The following is an 18,061-nucleotide window of genomic DNA, read 5'->3' as shown; positions in this document are numbered from 1 at the left end:
ACTGATCTGGTCTATATGTGCCACCAGACTATTAACAGCTCTGGCAAGCCACTGGTTTCTCAAGAATCATTTGGCACTAGCAACAACTACTGATGTCCCATGAAAGAATGAAATAAATTGGATTGATGGAGAGGGCACGGTTGAGTCTTTGAATTGATTCTCTCCAGTTGGAGAAATCTTTTGGGATAGTTAAGGGCATGTGATTAACATCTGCAGATGTTCATTTGGAGGGCAGGAAATATTCCTTTTCACAAAGGTTCTTCAGTGTCTGGAACAGATTACTGAGGCAGACAGTCAGTTCAAATTCCTGAAAGTCCTTGAGAAAGAAGCTGGATATATTCTTGAGGGATGTGTCATCTCAGGGTGAATTTCTGGGTGGCTGCGGAACTCTCAGCCTTGAGTTGCTGCTAACTCCTGGAGTTTGGTCAGTTTCCTTTGTGCATTGAGTCAAAGATAATTTTCTCAGAGTCTTTCCGAAACTGGCCTTAGCTGTTGTTGATTTTGGAGCTGGTGGGATCCATCCTAGAATATTAAAGGAAGGTTGTGTGCACAGCCCAGGCCATCACAGAAGCAAACCTCTCATCCATGGAATGAAAACAGAAGTTGCTGGAAAACCTCAGCACGTTTGGCAGCATCTGTGAAGGAAAGTCAGAGTAAATCTTTCGGGTCCGGTGACTCCGCCTCAGTACGTTGGACTGCATTCCACAACTGATGCCGTGGAAAGGCTGCCAACATCATTAAAGACCCCTCCCACCCTGGCAATGGTCTCCTGAAACCTCTTCCATCAGGCAGAAGATACAGAAGCTTGAACACACGCACCAACAGGTTCAAGAACAGCTTCTTCCCTGCTGTTATTCGACTGAAGAAAGGACTCTCTAACTTCAAATAGTGTTGATCTTGTTAATGTTGATCTTGCGTAGTGTACGTCCAGTGTGGTGCAGCCTGAATGCCTTACTCTGTCCAAGTTTTTGTTTCACCCTATGATTTGTACTTCATTGCTTACCATGATCTGCCCGTGCTGCTCACAATCAAAGCTTTTCACTGTACTTAGTACATGTGACAATAAATAAACGAATATAATAAATCAAATAAAATCTGAAAACAACTACAGAGATTGTGAATACATGAGAGTAACCTTCAAGGAATCCTTAGATTTTGAAATAGTCCCACAGGATTAGAAGGCTACGGAAGTAGCCCCTTTATTTAGAACGGGAAGGATACATAAAAAGCAGATACCTATAGACCAGTTAGCTTAACACTTTTTATTGGAAAAATATTAGAGTTTATTATAAAGGATGTAACAGCAGAGTATTTAGGAAATATATAATATGAACAAGCAGAGTCAGCATGGCTTCATGAAGGGGAGGTCATTCCTGACAAATTTATTGGAGTTGGTAACAAACAGGATAGATTCAGGTGAAGCAGTAGACATCATGTATTTGAGATCTCCAAAAGGTATTTGATAAGGTACTGCACATTATGCCAAGTAATAAGAGCGATGGTGTCGGGACAGTATGTCAGCATGGATAGAAGATTGGTTATCCAATAGAAGATGGAGAGTTGGGATAAGGGTGGCAACCTGTAACAAAGTGGAGTGCCACAAGGATCAGTGCTGGGCCACTATTATTTATAATATGTCTTAATGACTTGAATGAAGAAAGTGAATATCATGTAGCCAAGTTTACGAAAGATGCAAAAACATGGGAAGGGATAGCAAGTAGTGAGGATTACACGAAGAGTCTGCAGATAGATACAGACAGGTGAGAGAAAGTGAGGACTGCAGATGCTGGAGAACAGAGTCAAAAATTGTGGTGCTGGAAAAGCACAGCAGGTCAGGCAGCATCCAAGGAGCAGGACGTTTCTCAGGAATGTGGAGCTTATGCTCGAGATATAGACAAGTGAAGCATGTGGGTAAAAGGTTGGCAGATGGAGCATAATGTGAGGTTAACCACTTTGGCAGGAAGAGTATATGAGCTTAATATTATTTAAATGGAGAAAGATTGCAGCTAGTTATGCAACAGAGGGATTTGGCAGTCCTTATCCATGAATCCCAAATCCAGGTTTTGAGGTTAATAGGGAAGGCAAGTGGAATATTAACCTTTCAATGGAATGGAATATAAAAATAGGAAGGTTTTGCTTAAACTGTACAAGGCACTAGTTAGACCACATCTGGAACACTGTGAACAATTTGGGCCACCTGTCTAAGATGTACTGGAATTGGAGGCAGACCAGAGAAGGTTAATACCTGATACAAGGTTTGGAGGGACTACATTTTGAGGAGCAACAGCCAATCCATAGCAACAGTCAATTTGTACAAAGCAAGTTTTCATAAAACAGTAATTAAAAGCATGAACAGATAATCCGGTTTTAATGATATTAGTTAGAGATAAATGTTGGCGAGCAAAGTTAGGAGAACTCATCTGATGATCTTGATTTGATTAGATTTATTATTGTCACATGTACCGAGATACAGTGAAAAGCATTGTTTGGCATGCTATCCAGGATATAAGTACATAGCTGGGAACTCCACCTGGGCCAGTTGCTTTCTGTGGGTTCACCCTCCAGAAGGCTGATCTGATGTCTGTAGTACTGACTGTCTGCAAGGTGCACCTGAGGCTGTCTGCGCAGGTGACATCATTTCATTGACCTTCTGTTCAGAATGAGCATAGAATGCATTCAGCTCATCGGAGGTGGTGGGGTGGGGAATACATCGTTGTCAGCGATTTAGCGACTTTGCTTTGTAGCCCTTGTGTAGGCCTTACCACAATAGATATGTGTTCATGTAGTTAGCCTAGGACTCTAGTTTAGTCTGGTATTGTCCTTTGGTGCCCCTGATAGATTTCCTGTAAAGGGAGTGGGTCTTCTGATTTATCCAGGGTTTCTGGTTGGGGTAGACTCGTATTAACTTCTTTAAAATAATCTAAAACCTTTCTGAAAAACATCAGAAAAACTTCAGTTATCGTTCCCACTGAGAATTAACATTAATATTTTACTGTTTGGTGCTTAATCCTCTACCTCAAGTTAAATTGAAAATGATACATAAAATGCACAAAAGTTCAGTCTGATTTTACGTTAATTATCTTCCCACTGACTATCACAAACAAATGTCTATCAGTGTGATTTGGTTCAACCCATTTTTCCAATAAAATTTGTGATTTAAATATATTGTGAAGATTTCATACTGTAAACTTAAAAGTATTGCAACTGCAAACATTTCCTTAGTTTCTGCATCATGTTCCGTTAATGTTATTGTGCTTTCACTTTGGGAAGTTTAATTGCCATCATGACTTGCAGTACAGACCTCCCATCAATTAGTGGTGCTATTGCACCTTGTCTAAACCTCTTCTGGTATAGGTGGTCCCCTGATTTATGAACATAGCATTTACTAATGTTCACATTTATGCACAACATCCGATGTTACTATTAATTTTAAGGATCCAACATGCACACTTTCGTCCGTACTTATGAACAATATGTTATTTCGGGCTGTGTAATGACTTGCGTACAAATCAACTTAGGAATATAGTCAGGAATGGGGCCTGTTTGTCATCTGGAGATTGTCTGTACTTGCACTGCCTAACACCTTTTTCTTCAGAGCTTTTCTACACATTCTCTACTCATTCTCTTTCTTGTCCTCTAGATTTACTGACCCTTGGTTAAAAAGTAATCTCCAAGACACTGCTACGGGAAACAAGAGGAGAGTCATTAGGACATTATAAATTATATTTCTTTTTTATTTCCTTTGAACACCTTTGCCAATCAGTGCCAGACATTGAGGCAGTGGAGGGAGGCTGCTTGACAGACTGCCTGCTTGAATAATTAAGTGATTTGTGATTTGATTGGGGTGAGAATTCTGGGTGTATTGGGCAGGGGCAGTTGAAGATCATGTGATGACACCTCTGTATGCCCTAGCCTCACTTTATCCTATTCTTTGGCCTGTTTGTCTCAGGCAACTCCTTTACAAGATTCCTAGCGTTCTCAACTCTGTTTTCAAATCCCTCTGGGGCCCCAAACCTCTCTATCTCTGTGCCCTTGTAAATTCCTAATCCTTTGCAATTTCTGTGCTACTCTAATTCTGGTCTCTTGAGCTCCCTAATTTTAATTGTACCATCACTGGTAGACTTGCCTTAAGCAGCTAAGCTGTTGAATTGAGCCCTTAAATCTCTCTACTGCTCTTTGACAGAGGTTTTGGTCATCTGCTCTAATTTCTCTTTATTTGGTTCTCGTGAAGGGTTTTGGAATATTTTGCTGTGTTAAAGTCAATTTTTAATTACAGACTATTGGTTTTTAACATTAGTGAACTAGTTGGGTTTTTGCAATAACCCATAAGCTTTCATCTGACACAGTTCCAGATTTTCTAAACTCAATTGTTGTGTCTTGCTTTGGTGGAATTTGCACTCACCACAGTCAGCTGATTACATGGAAGGGGGGCATGAAAGAGAGAAATGGTGGTGGAAGTGGACAGGCTCAATGAGTTAGAAAGACTGGGAATAGATGGGAATGTGGAGAAGGTTAGTTACTGGTGTAACACAGTTAACTGAGGTCTCATACTGTACAGAAAATGTTAAAGATGCAATACAAAAGGAACTTAAAGGGACCCCAATTTCCAACAACCTCTATTCTACGTTTTAGTGTTCTATGCATGAGGATTCCTAAATCCTTCTGTGCTGAAGCTTTCTGCAGTCTTTTGCCATTTAAATAATATTCAGCTCCTGTATTCCTCACGCCAATGTAAAAAGTCTCACAGGTTCCCAGATTATATTCCATCTGCCATGTTTTGCCCACTTGCTTAACCTATCTATATCCCTCTGTCTATATCCTCACCATTTGCCTTCCCATCCATTTTTGTTTCATTCGCAAACTTTCCTTCAATACATTCACCTTCCTCATCCAATTACAACATTAATGTATGTTGTAATGAGAGTTGTTAGGATTTGGAACGCACTGCCTGGGAGAGTGATGGAGATGGATTCGACAGGAGGTTTCATAGAGTTATAAAGCTGTACAGCATGGAAAGAGACATTTCAGTCCAATTCATCCAACCAGATATCCTAAACTAATCTGGTTCCATTTGCCAGCACTTGGCCCATATCACTCTAAACTCTTCCTATTCATATACCCATACAGATGCCTCTTAAATGTTATAATTATACCAGCCTCCAGCACTTCCGCTGGCAGCTTGTTCCATACAAGCACCACCCTCTGTGCGAAAAAAATTACCCCTTAGGTCCCTTTTATATCTTTCTTCTCTCACCCTAAACCTATGCCCTCTAGTTTTGGATTTCCCTACCCAGGGAAAAAGATTTTGTCTATTCACCCTATCCATGACCCTCATGATTTTATAAACCTCTATTAGGTCAACCCTCAGCCTCCGACGTTCCGGGGAAAATAACCCCAGCCTAGTCAGCCTCTCCCTGTAGCTCAAATCCTTCAACCCTGGCAACATCCTTATAAATCTTTCCAGAACTCTTTCCCAACGTCTTTTCGTAGGGAACAATAATTGTAGGGAGACAATAATTGAATGCAGTATTCCAAAAATGGATCAACCAATGTCCTGTACAGCATGACCTCCCAACTCCTATACGCAATGCACTGATCGATAAAGACATGCGAACTAAATGCTTTCTTCACCACCCTGTGACTCCACTTCCAAGGAACTATAAACCTGCACCCCCAGGTCTTTCAGAAGAAAGAGGGTTGCAGAGATAGGACTGGAAAATGAGACGAGTTGGGTAGCTCTTTAGGAAGCCAGAACAGTCATAATAGGTCAAATGGCCTCCTTCTGTAATGTGAAATTCGATGGTTCTATGTGACTCCAGACTCTTCGCATTTATTGCAAAAGAACCTGATTATGAAAGTAAAGAAGTGTTGCTACCATTATTTAAGTACTGTGTCCAGTTGTCGTCTCCTTATTTGAGGAAGGATGTAGTGACACTGGAGACAGTTTGGAGCGGGTTCACCAGGTTGGTTCCCGGGGTGAAAGGGCTGTCGGACAAGGAGCAGCTGAACAGCTCAGGCCTGTAGTTGCTGGAGTTCAGAAGAATGAGGAGGATCAGATTGAGGTATATAAAATGCTAAAGGGGGTTGGCGAGAGGCCATTGAACAGATGTTCCCTTTGTGGGACAGTCTAGAACAAGAGGGCATAGGTATGGAGTGAGAGGAGGTAGGTTCAAAACTGGGACGAGAAATTCCTTCTCTCAGAGGACAGTGAATCTGTGGACCTCACTGCCTCACTGAAGACAGAATCCGTCAACAGATTCAAGAAGCAATCGATACATTTTTGATGAAAAGCAGAATAAAGGGCTGTGGGGAACAGAGGAAAGTGGAGTTGAGATCAGGATAAGATCAGCCATGACCATACTAAATGGCGGAGCAGGCTTGAAGGGCTGAATTGTCTACTCCCACTCCTAATCCCTGTGCTCCAGATGCACATTTTGATTACATTCCATTCCCTACAGTGCGGAAGCAGGCCCTTCAGCCCAACCAGTCCACACCAACCCTCCGAAGAGTAACCCACCCAGACCCCCATTTCCCTCTGAATGATGCACCTAACACTACGGGCAATTTAGCATGGCCAATTCACCTGACCCGCACATCTTTGTGACTGTGGGAGGAAACTGGCGCACCCGGAGGAAACCCACGCAGACACGGGGAGAATGTGCAAACTCCACACAGTCAGTCGCCCGAGGCTGGAATCGAACCTGGGACCCTGCTGCTGTGAGGCAGCAGTGCTGAGCCACTATGCCACCCATTAATTCTTAAACTGCCCTCTGGAATCAGGGTCGGACAATTAATGCTGGCCTGGCCAGTGATGTCCACATCCCATGAGTTAATTAAAAAACCAACTTCAGGGCCGGGGCAATGTAGAACTAGCTGAGTAGTGAATACAGACACAATGGTCAAATTGTCTTCTTCTGTGCTGTAACATAATTCAAATCAACTAAATTTGCAAGGTGTCGTGATAAATTGCTTCACCAAATTGCTAAGCCTTTGGGCAAAATTGAAAACATTTATGAAAAATTCAGTATGTTTTCATCCATAGCTCCACTGAGCAACACACACAGTATTCAGTGAACAAACTAAACTCCCACTGGAGCAGAGTGTGTTGAAACTGGAGAACTTCTATCTTGTTTCACTACTACTAAAGACAAAATAAAACAGAGCAGAAGAGGATGATTCCAAGATGGCAATAGATATTTCTCCTTCAAGCAGAGAAGGTTACTGGAGATTTTTTTAAATTGGGTTTTGATACAGATAATATGAGAGAGGTTATCAGGAGTAAAGTAAGCAGGAAAGTGGACTGATCAGAACAGCGATGATCTTATTGAATGGCAGAGCAGACTCAGTGGGCTGAGTGGTCTATTATTGTTCCTAATTTGTATGTAAGTACAGAAACTGTTTCCATTGGCAAGAGAGGATACAAATTTGAAGTAATTGGCAAAAGAGCCAGAGGGCCAAAACATAAAGATTTTTTTTTGTTGATGAAACAAATTGTTCTACTGGTCTGTACATGTGATAGGAGCTGATTCAATTATAACTTTCAAGGTTGTGTCTGCCGACACTGTCAGATGGTTCTCACTGAGTGTTCAAAATGCTCTGTGCAGCATCCCTGACAGGATGGTAGTGACGTCAGTCTGTCCCAATCTATTGTGCTTGTTTGGTCACCAATCTTCTTTTTAACTGGCAGGAGATTTCACAAAGGACATAGAAACATAGCAACATAGAAACTCAGGGCAAGAGGAAAGTAGAGTTGAGATCAGGATAAGATCAGCCATGACCATGCTAAATGGCGGAGCAGGCTTGAAGGGCTGAATTGTCTACTCCCACTCCTAATCCCTGTGCTCCAGATGCACAGCAACGTTGATTACATTCCATTCCCTACAGTGCGGAAGCAGGCCCTTCAGCCCAACCAGTCCACACCAACCCTCTGAAGAGTAACCCACCCAGACCCATTTCCCTCTGAATGATGCACCTAGCACTATGGGCAATTTAGCATGGCCAATTCACCTGACCCGCACATCTTTGAACTGTGGGAAGAAACTGGTGCACCCGGAGGAAACCCACGCAAACACTGGGAGAACGTGCAAACTCAGCCCTTTGAGATTGCTCCTCCATTCAATATGATCATAGCTGATTTTTGCTCTCAGTATCCAATATTCCCAATTTCTCCCCATACTCCTTGATGCCATTGAAATCTAAAAGTGTATCTATCTCTTTCTTGAATTTATTTGGTGATGTGATCTCATGTGGTAGAGATTTCCACAAGGTCACTAACCTTTGAATGAAGACATGGTTCTGCATCTCAATCCTAAATGGTCTCCCCAATGTTGTGAGACTGTTCTCGTCTTCCCAACCAGAGGAAGTACCCATACTGCATCTAATCTGTCCAACCCTGTTAGGCTTTTAGATCTCTCTCTGTCATCCTTCTAAATATTAATGAATACAAGACCTAGGAGAAAGTGAGGACTGCAGATGCTGGAGATCAGAGTCAAATGGTGTGACACTGGAAAAACACAGCATGTCACTGCACTCAAGGAGAAGGAGAGTCGACGGTTCGGGCATAAGCCCTTCATCAGGAATGATGCTTTCCCAGTGCCACACTTTTTGACTCTGAATATAAGGCTTGTTTAACCAACCTCTCCTCATGGGACACTCCTGCCATCTCTAATAATAGCCCTAATGAACCTTCACTGCACACCCTCTGTGGCAAGTGAATCCTTCCTTAGGTGGGGTGACCAGAGCTGCACGCAATACTCCAACTGTGGCCATACAAGGCCCTTTATAACAGAGAAAGACATCCCTACTTCTGATCTCAAATCCTCTTTTAATGAAGGCTCATAGACCTTTTCCTTTCCAATTGCTTGCTGCACCTGTCTGTTTGTCTGTCTACTTTCATTAGCTGGTGTACAAGACACCAAGGTCCCTTTGTCCAACCATGCTTCCTGATATATCACCATTTAAACAATCCTTGCTGTTTTTCTGGTTGAAGTGTGTAACCTCACATTTAGCCATGTTATAAGGAGAAGCTCTCCGAAAGCTAGTGCTTCCAAATAAACCTGTTGGGCTATAACCTGGTGTTGTGTGATTTATTTCAACTTTGTACACCCCAGTCCAACACTGGCATCTCCAAATCATGTTATATGGCATCTGTTTCCTTGCTCCTTCTCACAACATACAATCCTATCTAGTTTTGTGTTGTCAGCAAACCTAGAAATGCGCAGAACTTTGCACGTGTGCAGTGAGTACCTGCTGGTGGTTTCAAGGGACACAGCCAACTTTAAAAAAGAAATGGGATCAGTACGTACCAGGTTGCGTGGAGGTAAGAGCTGGGAGAGAGAGAGAGATTGCTCATTATTTCCCTCGTGTGGATCTCACTGGCAAGTTCACTATTTATTCCCCATCTCTAATTGCCCTTGGACTTGCGTGGATTGCTATGGCCGTCTTAGAAGGCAGTTAAGACATTGTCACATGTCTGGAGTCTTGTAGGTCCGGTAAGGGAGCAGACAGTTGGTTCTATACTCAGTGTAATTCCAAGGAATGAGAGGCATGAAACATACAAGACTCTTAAGGGACTTGACAGGGTAGATACAGAAAGGGAACCTAGAACCGGGACATAATCTTAGAGTAAAGTGTCACACATTTAAGACGCAGATGAGAAGGAATTCCTTCTCTCAGAGGACACTGGTGAACCAGCACCTGGAATATTGTGTGTAGTTCTGGTGCCTTGCCCATGGATGGATACACTTGCCAGAGAGGAGGTGCAGTGGAGGCTCATTTGACCAATTTCTGGATGAAGAGAGATTGAGGAGTCTGGGTCTGTCTCCTCAGGAGTTCAGAAAAATGAGAAGTGATGTTAGCGAAACTAGCGAAATTCTTAAGAAGAACAAAGTAGAGACAGGAAGAATGCTTCTCCAAGCTATAGGGTCTGGGATAAGGGGACACAGTCTCAGAATAAGGGACAAGCCATTTAGAACCAAGATAGGGAGGAATGTCTTCACTCAGAGTGTGGCAAATGTTAGGAAGTTTCCATCCCGAGGACTGGGCAAGATCAGTCATTAAATAAATTTGAGACAGAGATTGCTCAATTTCTTGTTTCTAATAGCATGAAGCCATATAGAGATCGTGGGCGAGTATGAAGGATGATCATCAGTCATTGAGGACAACAGAGCAGCTTGAGGGGCTGAATGGCACAATTCCTGCTCCAATTTTTCGAAGATCATTGGCCTTTATTCTGCAGTGCTGGGTGTCCCAGCATCACTTGGGCTGTCATCTGTCCAGCCTGGCTCGTTCGGCTGGTGTGGGTCTCCTATGGTAGTCAGCTGGTGTTCAGAAGTTCAGTTCTGAAGAAGAATCAGACTGCACTCAAAACGTTTACTCCATCTCTCTCTTTCTCCATTAATGCTGCCAGACCTGATGGGTTTCTCTGGCATTGTCTGCGATTTGTTTCGGATTTCTAGCCTTTATTTGATATTTCAGATTTTGTTTTTTAAATTCCACCAGCTGCCATTCTGGGATCTGAATCTGTGACCATCTAGTCACATTGTCTTGATATCATCATCACCTGGAAGCATTGTGTGGTAAACATACACAAACTCTTGATCAAATATCACCAATTAAAATGTGAGTCAAACCCCAAACCTTTATTTTGGTTTTTGTTTCCACGTTTTGAACCCAGTGGGTGGAATGTTCCCATGTGTGGTTAAGGTGTTTTGTCGAGGGAGGTCCATTGTGCCCAAACCCCAACCCTCATGACTCACCATCTTTCACTCTTCACCTCATCAACTGGGCACCTCCTTGGAGAATTGCGAGGATGGAGAGATGGGCAGTGTTTGCTAATGCATGGATCTTCCTGTTTTCGTGACCCAGGTGCCATATTTAAAACCCAGCTGTGCACCACTTCACCACAAGGTCATCAGATATGGGAGCAGAAATAAGCCATTCAGCCCATCGGGTCTGTTCCATCATTCAATGATAGAGATTCTTCTATGGTTCAATTCTTTCCCGCCTTTTCCCGTAACCACTGATTCCACTTACTGATTAAAAATCTATCTCAGCTTTGAATCTACTCAATGCGGCAGCCTCGACAGCCCTCTGCGGTAAAGAATTCCACATATTCGGTCCTCTCTGAGGGAAAAAAAGGTCTTCATCTCTGTCTTGAATGACTTTTTATTCTGAGATGATTCCCCCTGGTCCTAGACTCTCCCACAAGGAGATACAACCTCTCCATATCTATCCTGATAGGTCTACGAAGAATCTGAAGAAGATCTGAAAAGTTAACTCTGTTTTCTGTCCACAGATGATGCCAGACCTGCCACATTTCTCTGGCAATTTCTGTTCTTGTTTCTGATTTCCAGCATCCGCTTTTCTTCGGTTTCATTTTCCACTCAGAAAAATAAGAGGGGATCTTACTGAAAATTCTAAGCTTCATCAAATATAGGCCCAATTTGTTCAACCTCTCCTCATCTTTATCAAATGGGTCAATGGGCTGAAAAATTGCAGATGGATTTAAATCTGGATAAATGGGAGGTTTTGTATTCTGGTACAACAAACAAGGGTAGGACGTATATAATTAATGGTAGGGCCTTGGGTAGCGTGGTAGAACAGAGGGACCTAGGGGTGCAAATGCATAATTCTTTGAAGTTTGTGTCACATATAAACAGGGTGTTTAAAAAGGTGATTGGCACATTTACCTTCATTGCTCAGTCCTTTGAGTATAGGAGTTGTGACGTTACGTTGAGGTTGTACAGGATATTGGTGAGGCTTCTTCTGGAATACTGTCACCCAATTATAAGAAGGATATTATTAAGCTGGAGAGGGTTCAGAAGAGATTTACCAGGATGTTGCTGGGTATGGAAGGTTTGAGTTATAAAGAAAGGCTGTAAAGGCTGGGACTTCTTTCACTGGAGAGTAGGAGGTTGAGAGGCGAACTGATAGAAGTTTATAAAATAATGAGGGGTACAGACAGAATTGATGGTAGGTGTCTTTTCCCTTGGATGGGGGAGCACATGGCATTGTGCATGGGAAATCATGTCTCACGAACGTGATTGAGTTTTTGAAGAAGTAACAAAAAGGATTGATGAGGGCAGAGCGGTAGACATGATCTATTTGGACCTCAGTAAGGCGTTCAACAATATTCCCCATGGGAGACTGGATTCAAAATGTTAACTCTGCTTCTCTCTCCACACTTGCTGCCAGATCTGCTGAGTTTCTGTGTTTATACCTGAAATGTCACGTTAGTCTCACAATGATAATCATGGAATTATCAGTGATTTTTTGTGTGAAAGAAAACCCACTAATGTTCTTTAGGGAAGGAAATCTGCCTTCCTTACCTAGTCTGACCTACATGTGTCTCCAGTCCCATAGCAATGTCACTGACTCTTTGTTGCCCTCAGATATGGCGCTACACTCAGTTCAAGGGGAAATTAAAGGGATGGACAACAAGTGCTGGACTTGCCAGTGAGATCCATGATGAGCAATTGGAGGGATAAAAAATACTTGAGCCATTGGAAGGAGAAGGGAGGTCGGGTGAGTAGGGGTAACCAAGTATAATATTCACAGAGGGGGTGGTTTGTATAATTGCTGGATTCCCCAGCCTGTCTTCGCAGCTTAGATTGCAGGAGTGTGTGTGTGTGTCTGTGAGTGTCTGTGAGTGTGTGTGTGAGGGTCTGTGAGAGTGTGTGTGTGCATGAGTTTGTGTGTATATGTGTGTGTGTCTGTGAGAGTATGTGTGTGAGTGCATGTTCTTGTGCATGTGTGTGTGTGAGAGAGTGTGTGTGAGTGCATGTGAGTGTGTGTGCGTCTGTGTGTGCCTGTGTGTGTGTGTGTGTGAGAGAGAGAGTGTGAGGGGAGAGAGAGGGTTAAATCCTCTCCATCTGTTCCAGGATGTACTGAGAGTCTGTGAGCAGGATCAGTGACAGGATCACAGTGCAGCTTCTGTTAGTTTTAATGCAAGAGAGAAACAGCCGCCTCAGCTTTTCCAGCCCTGGGCTAACAGCAGCCCTCTTTCTTTTGGATTTTTCCAGTTTTGTTTTGTTATTTGTTTTCCTCTCTGCTGGTGTGGCTTTGGCAGGAATCATGAGGACGGAGTCTCGGTTTGGAGGCTGGTATTCCAGCCGCTGCTGTTTTTGCTGTCATGTCCGCACTGGGACAATCATTCTGGGAACATGGTACATGGTGAGTGTTTGCACTGGGGGCTAGGGGGAGGGGCAGGGGGTCTGAGGGGGAACTCAGCGAGAGATTGAGGGAGAGAGAGAGAGGGACAGGGCAGTGAGCAAGAAAGCCATCAGTGGCACCAAGGGGAGGATGAGGGGTCAATGAGACGGCGAGGAGGGGGAAGGAGAGGAAATGTGTCTGTGTGTGAGGGAGTGTTGGGGATTGGAGGAGAGTGGGAGGGTGGGGAGAGTGAGGCATGGGCAAGAGTGAGGGTGAAGGAGGAAAGTGAGGCAGTGGGAGGGGACTAAGGGGGGGATAGAGTGAGGGAGTGCGTATAGAGTGAGGGAGAGGGAGGAGACTGAGGGGGAGGGAGGAGAGGGGGAGAGTGTGAGGGAGGGGGCAGAGAGTGAGGGAGAAGTGGAGAGTGGGAGAACGCAGGAAGAGAGTGAGGGGGGATAGGTTGAGGGAGATGAGTGAGGGAGTGAATGAGGAGAGTGAGGGAGAGAGTGAGGAGACGGAGGGAGGGGGGAGAATGAGTGAGAGGGATGAGAATGAAGAAGGGGAGAGAGGGAGTGGTGTGAGGGAGGAGAAGGAAAGTGAGGGAGAGGTTGGAGAGTGAGGGAGGAGGAGGAAAGTGACAGAGAGGGAGGAAACTGAGTGCAAGGGGGAGGAGAGTGAGGGAGGGGAACAATGTGAGAATGAGGGAAGCGGAGAAGAACAGGTGAGTGAGAGGGACAGATGGTGAGAGAGGGAGGGGAGTTATAGAGAGGAAGGAGAGGGAGGATAGTGAGGGCAGAGGGGGAAGTGAAGGGGGGGAAAGAGTGACAGGGAAGGGAAGGAAGCAGAATAAGTGAGGGAGGGGGAAGGACTGAGGGAGGGGGAAGGACAGTGAGGGAGGGGGGAGGACTGAGGGAGGGGAGAGGACAGTGAGGGAGGGGGGAGGACTGAGGGAGGGGAGAGGACAGTGAGGGAAGGGGAGGACAGTGAGGGATGGAGAAGGACAGTAAAGGAGGGGGAAGGACAGTGAGGGAGGGGGAAAGACAGTGAAGGAGGGGGAAGGACAGTGAGGGAAGGGGAAAGACAGTGAAGGAGGGGGAAGGACAGTGAGGGAAGGGGAAAGACAGTGAAGGAGGGTGAAGGACAGTGAGGGAGGGGGGAGGACAGTGAGGGAGGGGGGAGGAGAGGGAGGGAAAGTGTGAGAGGAAATGAATGAAGGGCCAGGAGGAAGGGAGACAGCTGTCCTTGATCGGTCAGGAGCTGTCAGAGCAAACGGAATGTCCAGTCGAATCCCAATAGAGCCCAGGGGAATGTTGTCTCACCTGGATGTACAGGCTGGTCTGTGGGCCAAATAGACAGGAGGTTACTGCATGTTGTGGGTCCCAGTTCTACCTGAGAACAGGTGACATTGTCCTGGAGAAAGCCCCTTCACAGTAAATCCCCTTCCAAATGGAAATTGGAAGCAGGACTATTATTGGCCTTGGAAGGGTATTTCTGGAACTGTGTAACCTTCACACAGCTTTATATGCCCAGAGTTATTAAGATAATACTTCAGACTAGACGCACTTCTAAGCTGCTGCTTGAGTCATAGAACATTCAGCAACATTTTACAAATAGGTCAGATGATTATTAAAGGTGCAATAATTTTTTTAATATTCATTCACAGTCTTTGGGTGTTACTGGTTTAGATGGATGTCAGTGACTAGGTCAGCGTTTGTTACCCATCCCTAGTTGCCCAGAGGGCAGTTTAAGAGTCCACCCCATTGCTGTGGGTCTGGAGTCACAGGTAGGCCAGACCAGCTAAGGAAATTGAAACCCTTGGAATAAAAGTGGATTTAGAAAATGCTAATTTATTAAGAATCCAGGTACTTTACAATATGTGGTAATCCTGCTACACAGAATCCAACATAAACAAATCAAACTCTTCACAAAAAAAAAATCAGCATTTAAAAAGAAATTCTGAAAGATGTGGATGAGAGTGCAGTTTTGGAGTTGAGTTTCCTGTGTTTTCCCAGCGAGCGGATTAATTACTTTGAATGTTTTTTGGCCTTGCTGTGTCCTCTTGCTTATCAATAACAATGGAGTATTTTATGTATATTGCATAGGCTATGCTTTCAGTCAGTGATTGCTTTGAAGTCTGTTTGATAACCTCATGCTCCACCGAATGCAGGATCTGGTTAAACAAATCCGAGACAGTTTGATTTATCAAACGAGGCAGGTACTCAATTCTTGATACCAGGTTTATTCACAGAGTGCAACACTACAGATCTCTGCTTCTGACTTACCAACACCCGAGCGCCTGCACCACAGGAATGGGCTATAAAAGTGGAGAGACTTTGCCAAAACTATGCAAGCACTAATCAGACTGCAACTGGAATAATGCGAACAGTTTGGGGCCCCTTATTAAGTCCTTCTAGCCCTTTCTATCTCAATGGTTTCCCTTCGCTTGTTCCTCTCAGCAATGCTGACTGACCTACTTTGTATCTCCTGCATTTTCAGTCATCCTTCCCTATTTTGAGCATCTGCAGCACTTTGGTCCACTCATAGGAACAAGATGAAGGTTTCCTTTTTAATGATGATGCAATGCCACAATATTCAGAGAAGCTTTTTGCTCCTAATCTGATCATTTAACACAGGTCGACAGAAGATTGGCAGGTCTCTTAATGTTGGAAACTGTGCAACATGAGCTACAATTGTGCTGCACTGGAATTTGATCTGGGAGGGAGATTACATTCATTACTCCCTATCTATTACCGCCTTGTATCTTGAGATTGTTCTACAACAGTAAACGTAGTTGTCCAATAATTCAGAAAATAATGGCGAGATCATTTTGTCAGTAATATGGGAACAGTTACTTAGCTCTGCCATTGATCTATGGATAAATCACGCAGGAAGATAATCAATCAACAATGAAAGATTAAAACTCATGAAATCCCCCCCAAGCCTTAGTAAGGTAACCAACACACATGAAGGAGGCAATAAAATAGTCATGTTTCCTTCAACTTCATAACAACTAATTCTACCTTTGATGCAACATTTCATAAAACCATTTGTTAATTTTTTTTTGCTTCATGTTGGTGATAAAAAACAACAAAACAAAGACAGTAGTGGCAGGAGGAGGCCATTCGGCCCTTTGAGTCTGCTCCGCCATTCAATATGATAATGGCTGATCAGCCAACTCAATCCCCTGTTCCTGCTTTCTCCCCGTACCCTTTGGTCCCTTTGCCTCCAACATCTTTATCTAACTGTGATCTTATACAATCTAGAAGGACAAGGGCAGCAGATACATGGAAACACCACATCCCTGAAGGTTCCCCTCCAAGCCACTCACCATCCTGACTTGGAAATATATCGCCATTCCTTCAGTGTCACTGGGTCAAAATCCTGGAATTTCCTTCCTAAGGGCATTGTGGGTCTGCCTACAGCACATGGACTGCAGCGGTTCAAGAAGGCAGCTCACCCCCACCTTCTCAAGGGGCAACTCGGGACAGGCAATAAATTACTGACCTCAAACCTGTGATGGCCATATCCCACAAATGAATGGAAAGAAATTGTAGCAGCAAGCTATTATTAAGCTGAGCTGCTGGCCAGTGTTTTGGCAGGCTGCCCTTGTTTCTAGCCCCAAGCAAAATAATTACATCCAAACAAATCAAAATAGCTTCACAGTGGATTGTTTTGTTGATAATTACAACAATAGCTTTTGAGGTCACATATTTCCAATGCATTAATTGGTGCTGGTCAGTTTCTGAGCATGCAAACATACAAATCAGGAGCATAAATAGACCATTCAGCCCCTCCAGCCTGCTCTGTCAGTTGATAGCATTACGGCTAAATTGATTATGGCCTCAACTCCACCCTACTCCCTCTAGCTGCTGGCTCTCTTATCAGCCAAGAATCTCTCTCTATTTCTGCTGCACAAGTATTCAATGACAGTGCCATCGCTGAGTTTGAATGACTCAAAACTACCCTGAGAGAATATATTCTCATCCACTCCCTCTTACATGGAGACGTCTTATTTTCAAACTGTGCCCTCTAGCTCTGATCTTTTCCAAAAGGGGGAAACAACCTCTCAGTATTCACTCTGCCATTTCCTCACCATATCTCGTAGGTCTCAAGATAATCACCTCTCGCTCTTTTAAAGAGGAGATATAGGCCTGCCTCTGCCTCCGCTGCATCTACTCCCAGGAGGACCAGTTCCACCACAGAACACTCCAGATCGCCTCCTTCTTTAAAGACAGCAATTTCCCCTCCCACGTGGTTGATGATGCCCTCCAGCGCATCTCACCCACGTCCCGCACCTCCGCCCTCAAATCCACCCCTCCAGCCACAACAAGGACAGAACCCCCCTGGTCCTCATCTTCCACCCCACCAAACTCGGTATTCATGGCATCATCCTCTGCAAATTCCGCCACCTCCAAATGGACCCCACCATCAGAGATATATTTCCCTCTCCACCCCTATCCACTTCCTGTGACTCCCTTGTTAGGTTCATGCTCCCCAACAACCTACCCTTACCTCCCGGCACCTTCCCCTGCCACCGCAGGAATTGCAAAACCTGCTCCCACACCTTCCCCTTCACATCCGTCCAAGGCCCCAAAGGAGCCTTCCACATCCATTAAAGTTTCTCCTGCACTTCCACACATGTCATTTACTGTATCCGTGGCTCCCGATGCGATCTCCTCTGCATTGGGGAGACTGGACACCTACTCACAGAGCGCTTTAGGGAACATCTCCACGACATCCACACCAACCAACCCCATGGCCCGAGGCCGAACACTTCAACTCCCCCTCCCACTCCGCCAAGGACATGCAAGTCCTGAGCCTGCTCCATTGCCACTTCCTTACCACCCAATGCCTGGAGGAAGAATGCGTCATCTTCTGCCTTGAGACCCTCCAACCCTTTCCTTATTTC

General features: G+C 44.4%; 1 protein-coding gene across 1 annotated transcript in view; it reads left to right on the top strand.

Moving 5' to 3' along the window:
* The first annotated feature begins 12,926 nt into the window (after positions 1 to 12,926).
* laptm4b (lysosomal protein transmembrane 4 beta) overlaps positions 12,927 to 18,061 on the top strand; it is a 51,264-nt gene continuing 46,129 nt past the window's right edge. Inside the window, exon 1 of the mRNA XM_043687647.2 lies at positions 12,927 to 13,173. Coding sequence (XP_043543582.1) covers positions 12,946 to 13,173 — 228 coding nt within the window. The 5' untranslated portion in view covers positions 12,927 to 12,945. The remainder of the gene's footprint in view (positions 13,174 to 18,061) is intronic.

The sequence above is a fragment of the Chiloscyllium plagiosum genome, unplaced genomic scaffold, assembly GCF_037043375.1.
Source record: "Chiloscyllium plagiosum isolate Xiang-an unplaced genomic scaffold, Cpla_swu_hap1 HiC_scaffold_4, whole genome shotgun sequence".
Taxonomy (NCBI): domain Eukaryota; kingdom Metazoa; phylum Chordata; class Chondrichthyes; order Orectolobiformes; family Hemiscylliidae; genus Chiloscyllium; species Chiloscyllium plagiosum.
This window is presented reverse-complemented; position numbering and strand designations above follow the sequence as displayed.